The sequence below is a fragment of the Mya arenaria genome, chromosome 15 (genome assembly GCF_026914265.1).
Source record: "Mya arenaria isolate MELC-2E11 chromosome 15, ASM2691426v1".
Classification (NCBI taxonomy): Eukaryota; Metazoa; Mollusca; class Bivalvia; order Myida; family Myidae; genus Mya; species Mya arenaria.
In genome coordinates this window covers 53,562,121-53,576,764 of record NC_069136.1, presented here as the reverse complement: position 1 = coordinate 53,576,764, position 14,644 = coordinate 53,562,121, and the positions used below count along the sequence as shown (strand labels likewise).

Below are 14,644 nucleotides of genomic sequence, written 5' to 3'. Positions count from 1 at the left end.
CTGTTATCTCTGGTCAGCGGAAAATGCTCTGATTATGTTTTACCGGACCACTACTTTATCTAGCTAGGCATGAACACAAGCCCTCGCCTTAACAAACATTGCCATCATTGAGGGAAATGGAGGACAAAGGGTAGACGATATCATTTAAAAGTGAAACAGCATGTCAAACAATTCTTTCGTAGCTGTTTTAGCTCGATATTATTTTACAAAAATTGGGTTTATTATCCTCAGAAAAAACGCTAAAACACGGATTCCAGAATGATTAAGATAAGAAGAACAACAAAATGCGGATTTAAAGCCTTGTTCCGAAAAAAATAATATACCGTTGAAGTTTGCTAGTTTTACACACTCTTAACTATGGTGTCTTTTAACTGATGAATGTAAACATTTCACAGAGCAGCCAAGATTGTTATACCAGTATTATTAATAGAGAGTAGGCAGCTGCAATATTTGCACATGCTAATTTAGATTGCAGTTTAAAATTAAGTGGTATTGCGGATTCCAGCTAAAAAAAATCCAAAAAACACATGATAATAACTAATGACAACTTTTAATGTTAAATAAAAAAAGATACGCCAGAATATGAACAATGTTCTTTTGGGACGACCGTCAAATACCCTAAACGCATGAAAACATTAACATCTTGGTACAGGGGCGCGGGTCCCAAGTTTTGCCCTTTGACTTCAAATCTTAGATCCGTCAGATTTCTTAAAGTTACATGACACAATCCTATAACTACAACTAAACATTGATTGCATTTTAATGAACGTGCACATTGTCACAGTATGGTAGACAAAGACATTGTCACAATTATTAATAGAAACGGCTCAATAGTGGGAAACCGCTGTCCTAGTCTACGCATTGACTAAAATATTGATGATATTTCCGAGTGAATTGGTAAAAACAATAGTGATCTTAGTACAATGAGTGTCAGTAAAAAAGAAAGTAATTAAAATGTTACAAAAAGTGTTATATCTCTGATAACCATTAAGATACTAGCCGGAGTGTACGTGTCTATGTTAGTGTTAACTAATATGCTCTGCTATATTTCTTAGACATTACAATTTTACCATGGTTCTCTCAAGTAAGTTCATGTTAATCATACAATTTTAGATACGTTTAATTTTTAAAGATATATCAAGGCAATATTATACTATATATATATATCCTTTATTTTAGTCGATGTTGATATCTTTGAAGAACGATAAGTTAAAGCTGATACAGATAAGTAATCAATAGGCGTATGTAATTTTATCATTTATCTTTTAACATGGTTTAGTGGTCAACATCACATTTTGTCAAATGAGAAGGCAAATTTGCCAGTACATTTATTTCATTAAATCAGCAGCCAGCCGTTTTTAGACTGTTATCAAATGAAGCGGCAGATATGAACAATGTTATCAGGTAGATGACATACTTGCCTGTAGGTTACTAAAATATTAAGACTGTTAGTATTTACTTACACAAACTAAAATGGTTATCGTATTAAACCATTTATTTCTGTAAGTACTTACTTACAACCTTTAACTATCTATTACTCTTTTGATCATTCAATAATTTGCTTTTTCAACTTATAGTATTATACCTATTAGAAAATCTATATGTTTTTTTCAAAATGTTAAATGAAAAATTAAAATTTCAAATAGTTAACGATCAGCCTCAATTTCTCGAAACAGCTTAAGCTTTACATGTTAAGTATCTTATTTCACCTAGCCAAAATACACACTTAAGTTTGATATCAATATATAAAACATTCTTTATTGTGATTATCATATACATTCCTATCTAAAGTCTAAAATCTCTAAAAAAAAAAATAGAAAATATATAACATGAATTAAAGGGGAACAAAATTAGTGAGATTAGTACAATCCTGTTCTAGGGAACTTAGGAAGTTTCGAGAAATTGGGGCCGGGATATTAATTCAAAATTAAACGAACCGCAATCATATCTTTCAGGTTAAACATCACGTTTACTATGTAACATAAACTTTATCGGTGGTCATTATGTTTTCCTAATAATGAGGTGTAACTTAAAATAAATATATTGGGGTTCCATTAGAAAATCCATTATGCTGACTAATTACTATGTCACCTCATACTTAGGTATTTCCCCATGTGGGATCCCAAAAGTTGATTATAAAGTCAATAGCTCAAGTGTTTTGTATTAATTACTGTACACATTGTATTTTAACAGGTTTAAGTACAGATTAAATAGTGAAAAATTAAACTGTCGAAAAAGAGTTTGATATATTTATGAGACGTTTTGCAAATTGGAATGCAAAGGTTGGGCAAACATATGTATATTTAGATATGTATGTACTAGCGGATCCGGGGTGGGTGGGGGCACACCCGCCCGCGCACCCCCTCTCGAAAAAAGAAGATATAAAATTCATTGAATTTTTAACATTATTATATAATGTCAAAACACGGTCCATTTTCCCGGCTATCCCCGGTATACCCCCGGACCTGGGGGGGGGGGGCGTGGTTACAATTGACTGGTGCATAATAACCATGTAGTTTGGAAAATAGGAATTTATACATGCAAGCCTAGTTACAACCTGCACAGATATGCCATATTTGTCAAGAAAATACGAAAAATTGTGGATAGAATCAACACGTGTATTTGTAAACATTGCCTCCTAAGCCACAATCTGTTCAATAACTGTTTTATTTTAGGTATAAAGTTATGATACCAAACTAAGATGTCGATCGAAGAATATATTTTTCGCCACATACTGGACGCATACATTTTTTCAAAATTTAAAGAAAAAGTCCACTTACCATGCAAAAGTTGGTAACAGAATCGGTACTTTTCATTCTAAATCCGCCATTTTTTGCCATGAAACATTTTTCTCACTTAATGTTTCCATGAAACTAAATTACGTTCTCCCGATTGCAAATCTATATTTTTAACTGTAATATTTGCAAATGTTTGGGCAGAAAATTCAACGATATTGGTATTTATTTCATAAGGGCCTTCTAAGATCTGACACGAGTGAAATAAAAAACAACACCGATTTTTCACTGAATTCAATAATAATCCTCTTTGTCTATTTCCTTTGTTTTCTTTTTGGGGCGAGGTCGCCGGGTGTGCAAGCCCCTCACCCCGTCGTCGTTTCAGTTAGTGCATCAAGTCTTTGTGAAAATATCATTGAATTGAAAGCTCAAACATTTGCAAATTATACTTTCAATATAACTTGGATATCTGACAATAATGGTGAAAATAAATCGCATAGAATATACCCTAACACACATTTTTAGACGTATACAAAGCATTTTCGCCTTAAGGGAAATACCTTCATATCCCCAATAGGTAATGTACTGCCTGTATCTGTTGGTTTCGTCGGAGTGTTTGCGCACTCGGAGTATAAAGACTTATTGTATACCTATCAATTTCCCTTTCCATATCCAACAGTAAAAATACAGCACGCCATATTTAAAAATCCGTATCACCATACTGTCGTTTTCTGAATCCGTATCATGCGAGTACCGTGTGTAGTCTCGGAACTACTTTCGCGTTGCTAAAATAGAGAGACAAAAAGAACAACTGGTAAAACCTGTCAACTTTTAGATACATGAAATTATTTACCTTTACTCACGCCTCAGAAGCATGCAAAAATTCAGTTTCATGGTTCTTGAAAGAAACATGAGGATAAGCATGAAGCAGAGAACACTTCCAATCCATCTTAACAACTCGCTGTTTGCCATTCCGAAATTCATAAATTGTAGCATTATCATAAACATGAGAAGCTCGCCAAAGCGATTTACTCAAGAACTTCTTCCATTTCTGCATACAATAATATGATATCAAAAATTCCCACGAATATTCACTTTGTTAAAAATGGCCGCGTAATGTCTACAGGAAATGACGATTCAATTTAGTGTATGCTCGTGAAATAAGTACCGTTTTTTTGTTGTTGTTGTTTTTTGTGCTGTGACATTTGATAATTGTTTCTGATAGGCAATTTGTTAATTTTGCTATCTGATATAAATTATTTTCTTATTAATTTGCTCAACAAATTGAATTATGAAACTTCTGACTTCGTTTCGCTGTAGTAGCCTCCCTCGACTTCAATACACAAAAATAGGTAACACATTCATACGCGCGAGCCATTCCATATTGTGACATTTGACAGATGGCGATAAATTTAAATCAGAATGAAACCGAAAAATAAAAAGGAATAATTAGATGGGCAGTTATATAATAAATGGAATATTACGATAAACCGATTTTCTTGTGTCTTGCATCACGTCTCGTTCGGTGAGTAAACATGTATCCGTCTTGCCGAACTCCACGTGATACTGGTCACCAGAACAGAATGTCATTATACCCCCTATATATTAGTCAGGACCTCTTATTTCTTTTCAGGTCAGATGCCATGGTCAAGGTCGCGATGGCCTTAACTTAAAATAATGTTTGCTTAAATATATAGAAAGCGCTATGTGGTCACTTTTAGGTGTTGGTGTATTTACCTACCTCGCTTTGATGGAGTGTATATCGGTATCGGATGGGGTCATATCATTAGAACCATATCAGTGTTATGGAACTGTTTGTAATAGGTGAGATTTTATAAAGTTTAAGGAATTTCACTTTTCAGTTTTAGGGCTAAAAAATAATAAATCACCATTTTTAAACATTAAAAAATTGCAATGATTCTTAATTATTTAGTTAAGGAAAAACAAAACATTCTAGACTCGATTTTGAGGAAAATAACACAAAAAGTTTGTGCCTAAAACGTGCTTCGATTGTAAAGAATGTATTATTTATATATATAATAAATATCTTTTATAGAGGAGAGGAGTTAGAATTCTGCCAGAGTTATTTCCCATATTGCCGGGCATGCGCAGATGTGCTTGACGACTGCCAAACGACGCGGTCTCACCGGAATTGCAGCAGATTTTGTGATGGTTAGTGCTTCTCCCCTCCACAAATCAAAATATTGCTTAAGCCTTATTTAATCGTTAAAACATTCCAATTGCAAGAATATTGCATTTATAACATAGTAGAAATAGCAAAAGCGCGAGTTGTCTATAATTTCAATAACGAGATTTAGTGTACTAACTGATTTGCGCAATATCGTATGTAAAAGACAATTTTTTATTAATCAAATGGTTTATACTACCATAAAGAGCAGGGTATTGCAATGAAACAAGACAATCAATTCTCTTTTAATTCACAGACTACCTCGTTAAGCAGGCTTTGGAGAAAGATTCAAGTAAGTACAAAGACGCATAGTACAAAGTACAAATTATTAATGAATACCAGCTGTACATTATGGAATCCTAACCATACATGAACATCTTAGAGTTTCAAAATTTACACTATCATAATAATGCTTATTTTCATGTTATATAGCGTAGTAATGTGTTGGTCAATCTTCCTTTCAATAATATAACTTGTCCATATATCATTGCCCAACCTTTTCGCCACCACTTTGATATTTTGATATTTCTTCAAATACATCTTTAATTTCTTTTAACGTGCAATGTTGATACCTAATGGTCAATTAACAGTAACATGAAGGGCAGATATCTCTCGCACTGTACTATTTTTAGCCTAAGCCCACGTGTCCTTATTTCTTTCATTTATTTGTCAAGCCTTAATTGCCCACATGCAGCACGTATAGTGCATTGTAAATCTGGCATTATATTAAATAACGGTACTACACTATGACGTATGTTTGCAATACTTAATTTTTAGTTTCATTACTTAATCTTATTTTCAATGTTTAAATTAAGACATTATTTCAAATAAAATGACTTTTAATCTTTTCGAATGACGTCGCGTGATTTATATCGTAATCACATGACATGCGTGAAGGCAGTGATTACTGTGCAGCAAAGGGAAGTAACCGCTGTGTGTCGTTTGCTATCCTATATGGAATAATAATTAAATAATATCAGGAACACACCAAAACAATTATGATAAAACACTTACATTTACCAGAGAAAGACTGCCTTGAGATACCCGTGCTTCAGAATGGAACATTCGACACTCGCGGACCACATAAACATGGAGATGTGGTTGTTGCGACATGTGACCCTGGCTTTACCCTCCTCGGGCACAACACTTTGACTTGTGGAAAACACGGTCAATGGGACAATACTCCTCCTACTTGCAAAGGTTTGATATATATATATATATATGTATTTAGTGTTCATGATTTGAGTTAGTGTGCCTTCTAATGTCCAATGCTATAACATGTTCATTTCAAGATCATAACTTTAACCTTATAAGTAAGTAAAAAATAAAAGTTTTAGTACATTTAATTTATTTTTAGCTTCTGTTTCATTCTTAGCATTATGTGGTGTATTGCTAAATGACTCGTATATTTGATTTATTAAATTGTTAATACTTTGCATATACTACTATGTTTGATTCATTGTTCAGCTCTTTACATAAATGGATCAATAAATTATATCTTTTTATGGTTTTCGGTAAAAAATCCTGTTTTTTTTTCACTGTTGTTTTTATAATAACACAAACACACCTTATACAAGACAACATAGACACCCCAAAACAGAAAAACACAGACATAAAATAAACAAGACGCCACAGACATACCATATACAAGATAACACAAACATACCATATACAAGACAACACAAACATACCATATACAAGACAACACAAACATACCATATACAAGACAGCACAGACATACAATATACAAGACAACACAAACATACCATAAACAAGACAACACAAACATACCATATACAAGACAGCACAGACATACCATATACAAGATAACACAGACATACCATCTACAAGACAACACAGACATACCTTATAAAAGACAGCACAGACATATCATATACAAGACACAACAGACATACCATATACAAGATAACACAGACATACCATCTACAAGACAACACAAACATACCATATACAAGACAACACAGACATACCATATACAAGACAGCACAGACATACCATATACAAGACAACACAAACATACAATATACAAGACACCACAGACATACCATATACAAGACACCACAGACATACCATACACAAGACAACACAGACATACCTTATATAAGACAACACAGACATACAATATACAAGACAACACAAACATACCATATAAAAGACAACACAGACATACCATCTACAAGACAACACAAACATACCATATAAAAGACAACACAGACATACCATATACAAGACAGCACAGACATACCATATACAAGACAACACAAACATACCATATACAAGACAACACAAACATACCATATACAAGACAACACAAACATACCTTATACAAGACAACACAAACATACCTTATACAAGACAGCACAGACATACCATATACAAGACAACACAGACATACCATATACAAGATAACACAGACATACCATCTACAAGACAACACAGACATATCTTATACAAGACAGCACAGACTTACCATATACAAGACACCACAGACATACCATATACAAGATAACACAGACATACCATCTACAAGATAAAACAGACATACCATCTACAAGACAACACAGACATACCATATACAAGATAAAACAGACATACCATCTACAAGACAACACAGACATACCATCTACAAGACACCACAGACATACCATATACAAGACAACACAGACATACCATATACAAGATAACACAGACATAATTTATACAAGATAAAACAGACATACCATATACAAGACAACACAAACATACCATATACAAGAAAACACAAACATACCTTATACAAGACAACACAGACATACCATATACAAGACAGCAAAAACATACCATATAAAAGACAACACAGACATACCATATACAAGATAAAACAGACATACCATCTACAAGACAACACAGACATACCATATACAAGATAACACAGACATACCATATACAAGACAACACAGACATACCATATACAAGATAACACAGACATAATTTATACAAGATAAAACAGACATACCATATACAAGACAACACAAACATACCATATACAAGACAACACAGACATACCTTATACAAGACAACACAAACATACCTTATACAAGACAGCACAGACATACCATATACAAGACAACACAGACATACCATATACAAGACAACACAAACATACCATATAAAAGACAACACAGACATACCATATACAAGACAGCACAGACATACCATATACAAGACAACACAGACATACCTTATACAAGACAGCACAAACATACCTTATACAAGACAGCACAGACATACCATATACAAGACAACACAGACATACCATATACAAGACAACACAAACATACCATATACAAGACAACACAAACATACCATATACAAGACAACACAAACATACCTTATACAAGACACCACAGACATACCATATACAAGATAACACAAACATACCATATACAAGACAACACAAACATACCATATAAAAGACAACACAGACATACCATATACAAGACAGCACAGACATACCATATACAAGACAACACAAACATACCATATACAAGACACCACAGACATACCATATACAAGACAACACAAACATACCATATACAAGACAACACAAACATACCATATACAAGACAACACAAACATACCTTATACAAGACACCACAGACATACCATATACAAGACAACACAAACATACCATATAAAAGACAACACAGACATACCATATACAAGACAGCACAGACATACCATATACAAGACAACACAAACATACCATATACAAGACAACACAAACATACCATATACAAGACAACACAAACATACCATATACAAGACACCACAGACATACCATATACAAGATAACACAGACATACCATCTACAAGACAACACAGACATACCTTATACAAGACAGCACAGACATACCATATACAAGACACCACAGACATACCTTATACAAGACAGCACAGACATACCATATACAAGATAACACAGACATACCATATACAAGATAACACAGACATACCATCTACAAGATAAAACAGACATACCATCTACAAGACAACACAGACATACCATATACAAGATAAAACAGACATACCATATACAAGATAAAACAAACATACCATATAAGAGATAACCAGACATACAATATACAAAATAACACAGATATACTTCTTACATCTTAATACAAATGCATGGCGGTGATACTGGTAACGCTTCTTTCAGCGGCATCATGCCCATGTCCTCCCAATTTAATGAATGGACAATGGCAAATCGAACAAGAAAATGGATGCCTTATGGAAGGTGTTTATGCAACCACGCATGCGGAGTTTGTCTGCAATGCTGGATTTCAGACGGTTGGGGGTTCATCATGGAGATGTTCTTTTAATGGAACTTGGATTTCAGATAAAACCGGTAGTGACCACACGTTTCCTTTCTGTTTAGAAACAGCGTCATCTTTTCCGCTCACATGTAAGTCGTTTTCCTCGTTATAAGATAGGCATTTGGTCGGATCTGTTCAGCTTTTTGAGTAAAGCAATAAATGTATACTGATGACGCATACGCAAACTTCACACACAATAATGTATTAGTAATTTGAAAATAATATTTCAATTGTATTTAAATATGTATTTCACTACCAATGGACGTTTTACTTAATCAATTACTTGAAGTAGTGTGTGTACGTATACAAAAATGGTCGATATGTTTTGTTTAATAAAACAGGCTGGTTTAATACGAACATACTATTTGTTGTATTTAAACATTAATCCGCCTCGACCGCTGCACCTATATAAATGTGTTTAAAGACGTCATAAAAGCGTTCTATTGTAATAACCTCTATGTTTATGTTTTAGATGCAGTGGTTATTTTGTCTGTCATTTGCGTGTGTTTAATTATTAAACAAATTGTGGACTGTGTGCGCGCAAAACAAACTTCAAAAGAATGTCCAGATGTTGAATCCCAGATCAAAGAACCACTTCTTGAAAGGGAAAAAGAACAAGTTCATGAAATACAAGAAGTAGAGGAGAGTGAAACAAGACACTCTGTTTCACAGGATGCAGCCGATCAACCAAAAGGTACAAGTTAGTTATATCCCACAAACAAATTGGGAAGAGAGGATCAGCAAAGCCAGAGGGTTAGAAGGACGTGCGGATGGTTGTACCGTTAGTTGAAAATAGCTGTAAAAAATGTTGTAACACCTGGATTACATATGATATAGTTTTATTTATAAAAATATGGGGTTTTTTTACCGTAGTTTAAAGAGCAAATCAAATCGGAGGATTGTTCTTAAACTTGGTAATGATTTTAATGTATTTGTTAACGTCGTGTGATCAAAGTTTACCACATATATTTTTATTCTTATGTAACGAAATATGTTTCTCGTTTAGGGTTTCTTTTGCCATGATTCGTGTTCCTTTAAATATGATATTATCTAAATATGAGAAACTGGTCTTATACCTGAATTATTCTTATTTCATTAATTACCCGTCAAAGCAATATTTAACAATGGACATTTTCTAGGTATAATAGAGCCTACGGAACGAACTAATACCACAGTGTTCTTTAAGGTATTGGTGGGAATTAAGCTACTATAGTGTCACTTGCCCATGCACATTTCGTTTAAATTACATTTTAATTGAAAGCAAGTTTTGTTGTACCTACTGGATAGTGATGGTAACCATAACTATGTTTATGCTTTCCAGATAGTACTTCACGGAATGAAAACAACGACGAAAACGTTGAGAACACAGAACATATACCGAAAAGAAATGACAGCCCGGCTTCCCAAAGTACGTCTAGCTTTGTGTACGAAAATGAAAACGATTGATTGATAGCAAAAACTACTTTAATATAATAGATTAGAGGCTTTTGAAATTTCATTTGTTGTTTTCTTTGTTTTTCTACTACTGGTACTACTACTACTACTTCTACTTCTACTACTACTACTACTACTACTACTACTACTACTACTACTACTACTACTACTACTACTACTACTACTACTACTACTACTACTACTCTTACTACTACTACTACTACTACTACTACTACTACTACTACTACTACTACTACTACTACTGGTACTACTACAACTACTAGTAGTAGCAGTAGTAGTAGTAGTAGCAGTACTACTACTGCTACTGCTACTGCTACTACTACTGATACTGCTGCTGCTGCTCATACTACTACTACTACGACGACGACTACTACCACCACCACCACCACTACCACTACCACTACCACTACTACTACTACTACTACTACTACTACTACTACTACTACTACTACTACTACTACTACTACTACTATCACCACCACCACCACCACCACCAACACCACTACCACTACCACTACTACTACTACTACTACTACTACTACTACTACTACTACTACTACTACTACTACTACTACTACTACTACTATTCTGCTACTGCTACTGCTTCTACTACTGCTACTTCTTCTACTGCTACTACTGATGTTAATGATAATTTAAAAACTTGTTTTCAGGGTCAGTTAACGTTGTTACTCACTTCACCTTCAACATCGAGGGAAAAGGAGAAAAGGAAGACAAAACGGAAGACAAAACGGAAGCGGACGATACTTCATCAAACGAACCCAACGATACTTCGTCAAACGAACCCGTCGATACTTTGTCAAAGGAACTAGAAGACAGTTCGTCATATAGACCAGCTGATGTCTGTAGCAGGCCAATTCAGGAGACTGGTGAGGTAGAGACCAAACCGAAAGACAAATTGATGCAACTTTCAAACGCAATAGTTGCTGACATTCCTCGAGATCAAGTGACGCCTTCGGCACCCTCGGAATCACCCGTTTGTCTAGTTTGAGACCGGATAAAAACACTAGTTTGCTTGATATACTAATTGAGTGCTCCAATTCAAATCCTCTTGAATGCTTTGTTTACAATGATATTGTGTGAGATAGTGACGTAGATAGCTAAACCTCCATATGAAACATCTTTGGTTACTGTGTCAACTTCTGTTTAAGGATTGTTTCACAATCATTTCAGTTTTATGTAGAAAATCCTTTATTATATGGACAGTTAATGACGCTACAATTTGAATATGCAAATTCGAAACCTCTTTAAAACCTTTTTTTCTTAAATTTTAGGCAATCTTAAATAGTGTTGCTAAGTTTTAACCAGGGAACAGAAGAGTGTTTTAATTTGAACTGAAATGAAACAAGCCAACATAAAAAACACGATTGGTTGCATATAATTACATGACAATAATTACTCTTTCTTAATGAACCAATAAGGCGCAGAGTTCAACGCTGTTTTACGAGACACGCGATTCGCAAATGAAAAGCGCGATGTCTATTTTACTTTTATAATATTGCAAACGTTGGCCAGCATAGCTGAAATGGCCTCAAAGAAGTGAATACGCCCCGTAAAGACATTCACCCTCTAGGCACATTTCGATGTTCAAACGAGTTAGAACAATGAGTGGGAATTTGTTTACTGTTTGGATTTGGGCCCTCGACCATTAGCCTTATTAGCCATAATGATAAATTTCGATAATCCCATGTTATTTTGGTATAGTTATCATATGAAACTACAATGCATCACAATATCAACTACAGATGGGGATTTAACGCTTAAAGCCTTTAAAAAAACAATGATTCTAAATGAAAAATCAGGCCGTATAAGTGTTTATCTTCCGCTAAATAACATTTAATTGAGGTTAATTAAATATTACGTTGGGCAGGATCCATAGCTGGCAAGACCCCCGCACACAGACACACAATCACAAACAGACACACAATCACACACACCATCACCAGTTGCTGATGAACAACATATTAATCAGTGATTTGCTCACACTGAACAAATTTGTTCGAAACACAATGGTTGACAAAAGAAACAACATTTCCCCAAATGCCTGGCTCGAGCGGTAATAGTACTTCCTGTGATTTCCTATTTGATATTTATTTTCATACAGGTCATTTTGTTTAAAACCGTGTTTGCATGCTGGTTTTATATTACATTGTTCGTTTTATAACTTTTTTTGTTTTTTTTTATATGAGTTTGTTTGTTTATATATCTTTGTTTGATTTAAAATGTGTTCTGTGTTGTATTTGAATTTTGAGTGTACTTAAAATGCATAATATGTACTTTTTACGCGATTACGCGCATTCCAAATTTTTATAAACTTTGTGACATTTTTTTAATAGAGGGAGAGGGAGCCATCGGGTTAAAAGTACCAGCGGTCATGTCAAGTTGTATTCAATCAGCCATTTCTGAGGTCGGGAAAGTTAACAATAAAATGTTTACTTTAAAAAGCTCTCACAAAGTTCATCTGTTTGGGCATTAATTATGCCAAAACATAGGGTGACCATCACACTGTGGTAGACTATTTTACCAGGTGCTTGTATTAGGATTGGGAAACCATATATGCTTGTTGATTTTGTATTATTTTCTTCATTTTATAAATTTATTCGTTTATATAACTTTTTTCGTTTTAAAATGTTTTTGAATTGCATTTGAATATTGTGTGTACTTAAAATGCATAATACTAAATATAATGTTCAATTATGAGCTTCGAAAAGTTGTACGAACTTGTGACCTTTTGTGCAATGGAGAAAGTGGTCGGAATTTTATCTACGAGCTGTTTGCTATATATCCTATGCTCTCTTTACTCTGTGACAGAGAATCCGGACTTGCATTATACTGTTATATGTATTTAACCTGCTTTTAAATAGGCCGAGATAGTTAAAAAAAGTGTACTGTACCAGTTCATCCCTCAAAAGTTTCACTAAGTGCATCTTTTTATGCCAAAGATGACATCATGTTAGGTATTACATGTAGTGCTATTAAAACTATAAATACAGATATGTTTCATTTGTGTTTATTTACTCAGTACTTTAAAAAAAATTGCTCATGGTGTGTACTGTTTGGATGTGACCTATGTTATGAACAATAAAAACTCATTATTGCCGAATTACAGTACAACGAGCAAGAAGAACGCGATTACTTTCAATCATGAACGTTGGATGTAGTAATCATTAAATGGGTTGCCAATATGTAAATATATGTGTATTAGTATTAAAATAAGACACACAACTAGTAGTTTTTGTTATTTGCAAAAACAAATTTCTTGCATAAAAATCGACCTGATGAATGGGTGACTCATACACCCTGCTTTATAATGCCAGTAAGTCATGTGAATTTTAGGCTTGAGCTGTAGCTTAAGACTTTTGTAATAGATCAAAAAAACAAAAAAAAAACCTAATAAGTTCGTGTACGAGTATGTAGTATTTTGCGTATACTAGCAGTAAAACACGGATATGAAAGGGAGAACTCCTATAAACTGGAAAATTCCTTACAGTTCGGGCTTTGCACTCATTATCGCAATATCGCAATATCGCAATATGGCATAATACTTCTTTAAGTAATACACTACATGGGAGTGAATTTAGAAATACAATACATAATAAATGCGGTGCGGTTTTCTCCCTTATGCATGCACTGCTCTAGTCGAAATAAACACAGAAGCATTGTATGTCAGACAGCACGACATACATCCTTTAACATTATCAAATAATATATACCTCAGATTTTGCAAACTTATTTTGGCGTTCATACACCAACTTCTTGGTAAGCTGGGTTATGTTCCTGCGTATTGCTATGTATTTCGCACATGGTAAAAAAGTACCCATCCCTGCGTATGTAAGTCATATGCTCATGAACATTGTTATGTCTTAGTATGG

At 34.2% G+C, this 14,644-nt stretch overlaps 1 protein-coding gene across 3 annotated transcripts; it reads left to right on the top strand.

Annotated features, from left to right (window-relative positions):
• The first annotated feature begins 26 nt into the window (after positions 1 to 26).
• LOC128219609 (sushi domain-containing protein 4-like) lies at positions 27 to 13,766 on the top strand. Of its 3 annotated transcripts, none has more exons than XM_052927464.1 (9): positions 27 to 1,084; positions 4,369 to 4,559; positions 4,792 to 4,907; positions 5,180 to 5,215; positions 5,947 to 6,123; positions 9,323 to 9,388; positions 9,772 to 9,993; positions 10,621 to 10,707; positions 11,426 to 13,766. In XM_052927464.1, exons 2-9 carry the CDS (start codon positions 4,441 to 4,443, stop codon positions 11,761 to 11,763), a joined length of 1,161 nt encoding a protein of 386 aa, XP_052783424.1. In that variant the 5' UTR covers positions 27 to 1,084; positions 4,369 to 4,440; the 3' UTR covers positions 11,764 to 13,766. The 3 variants fall into 3 exon arrangements, with proteins under 3 accessions (XP_052783424.1, XP_052783423.1, XP_052783422.1); XM_052927463.1 differs by having other exon boundaries at positions 29 to 1,084; positions 4,457 to 4,559; positions 9,143 to 9,388; XM_052927462.1 differs by having other exon boundaries at positions 31 to 1,084; positions 9,143 to 9,388.
• The last annotated feature ends 878 nt before the right edge of the window (positions 13,767 to 14,644 follow it).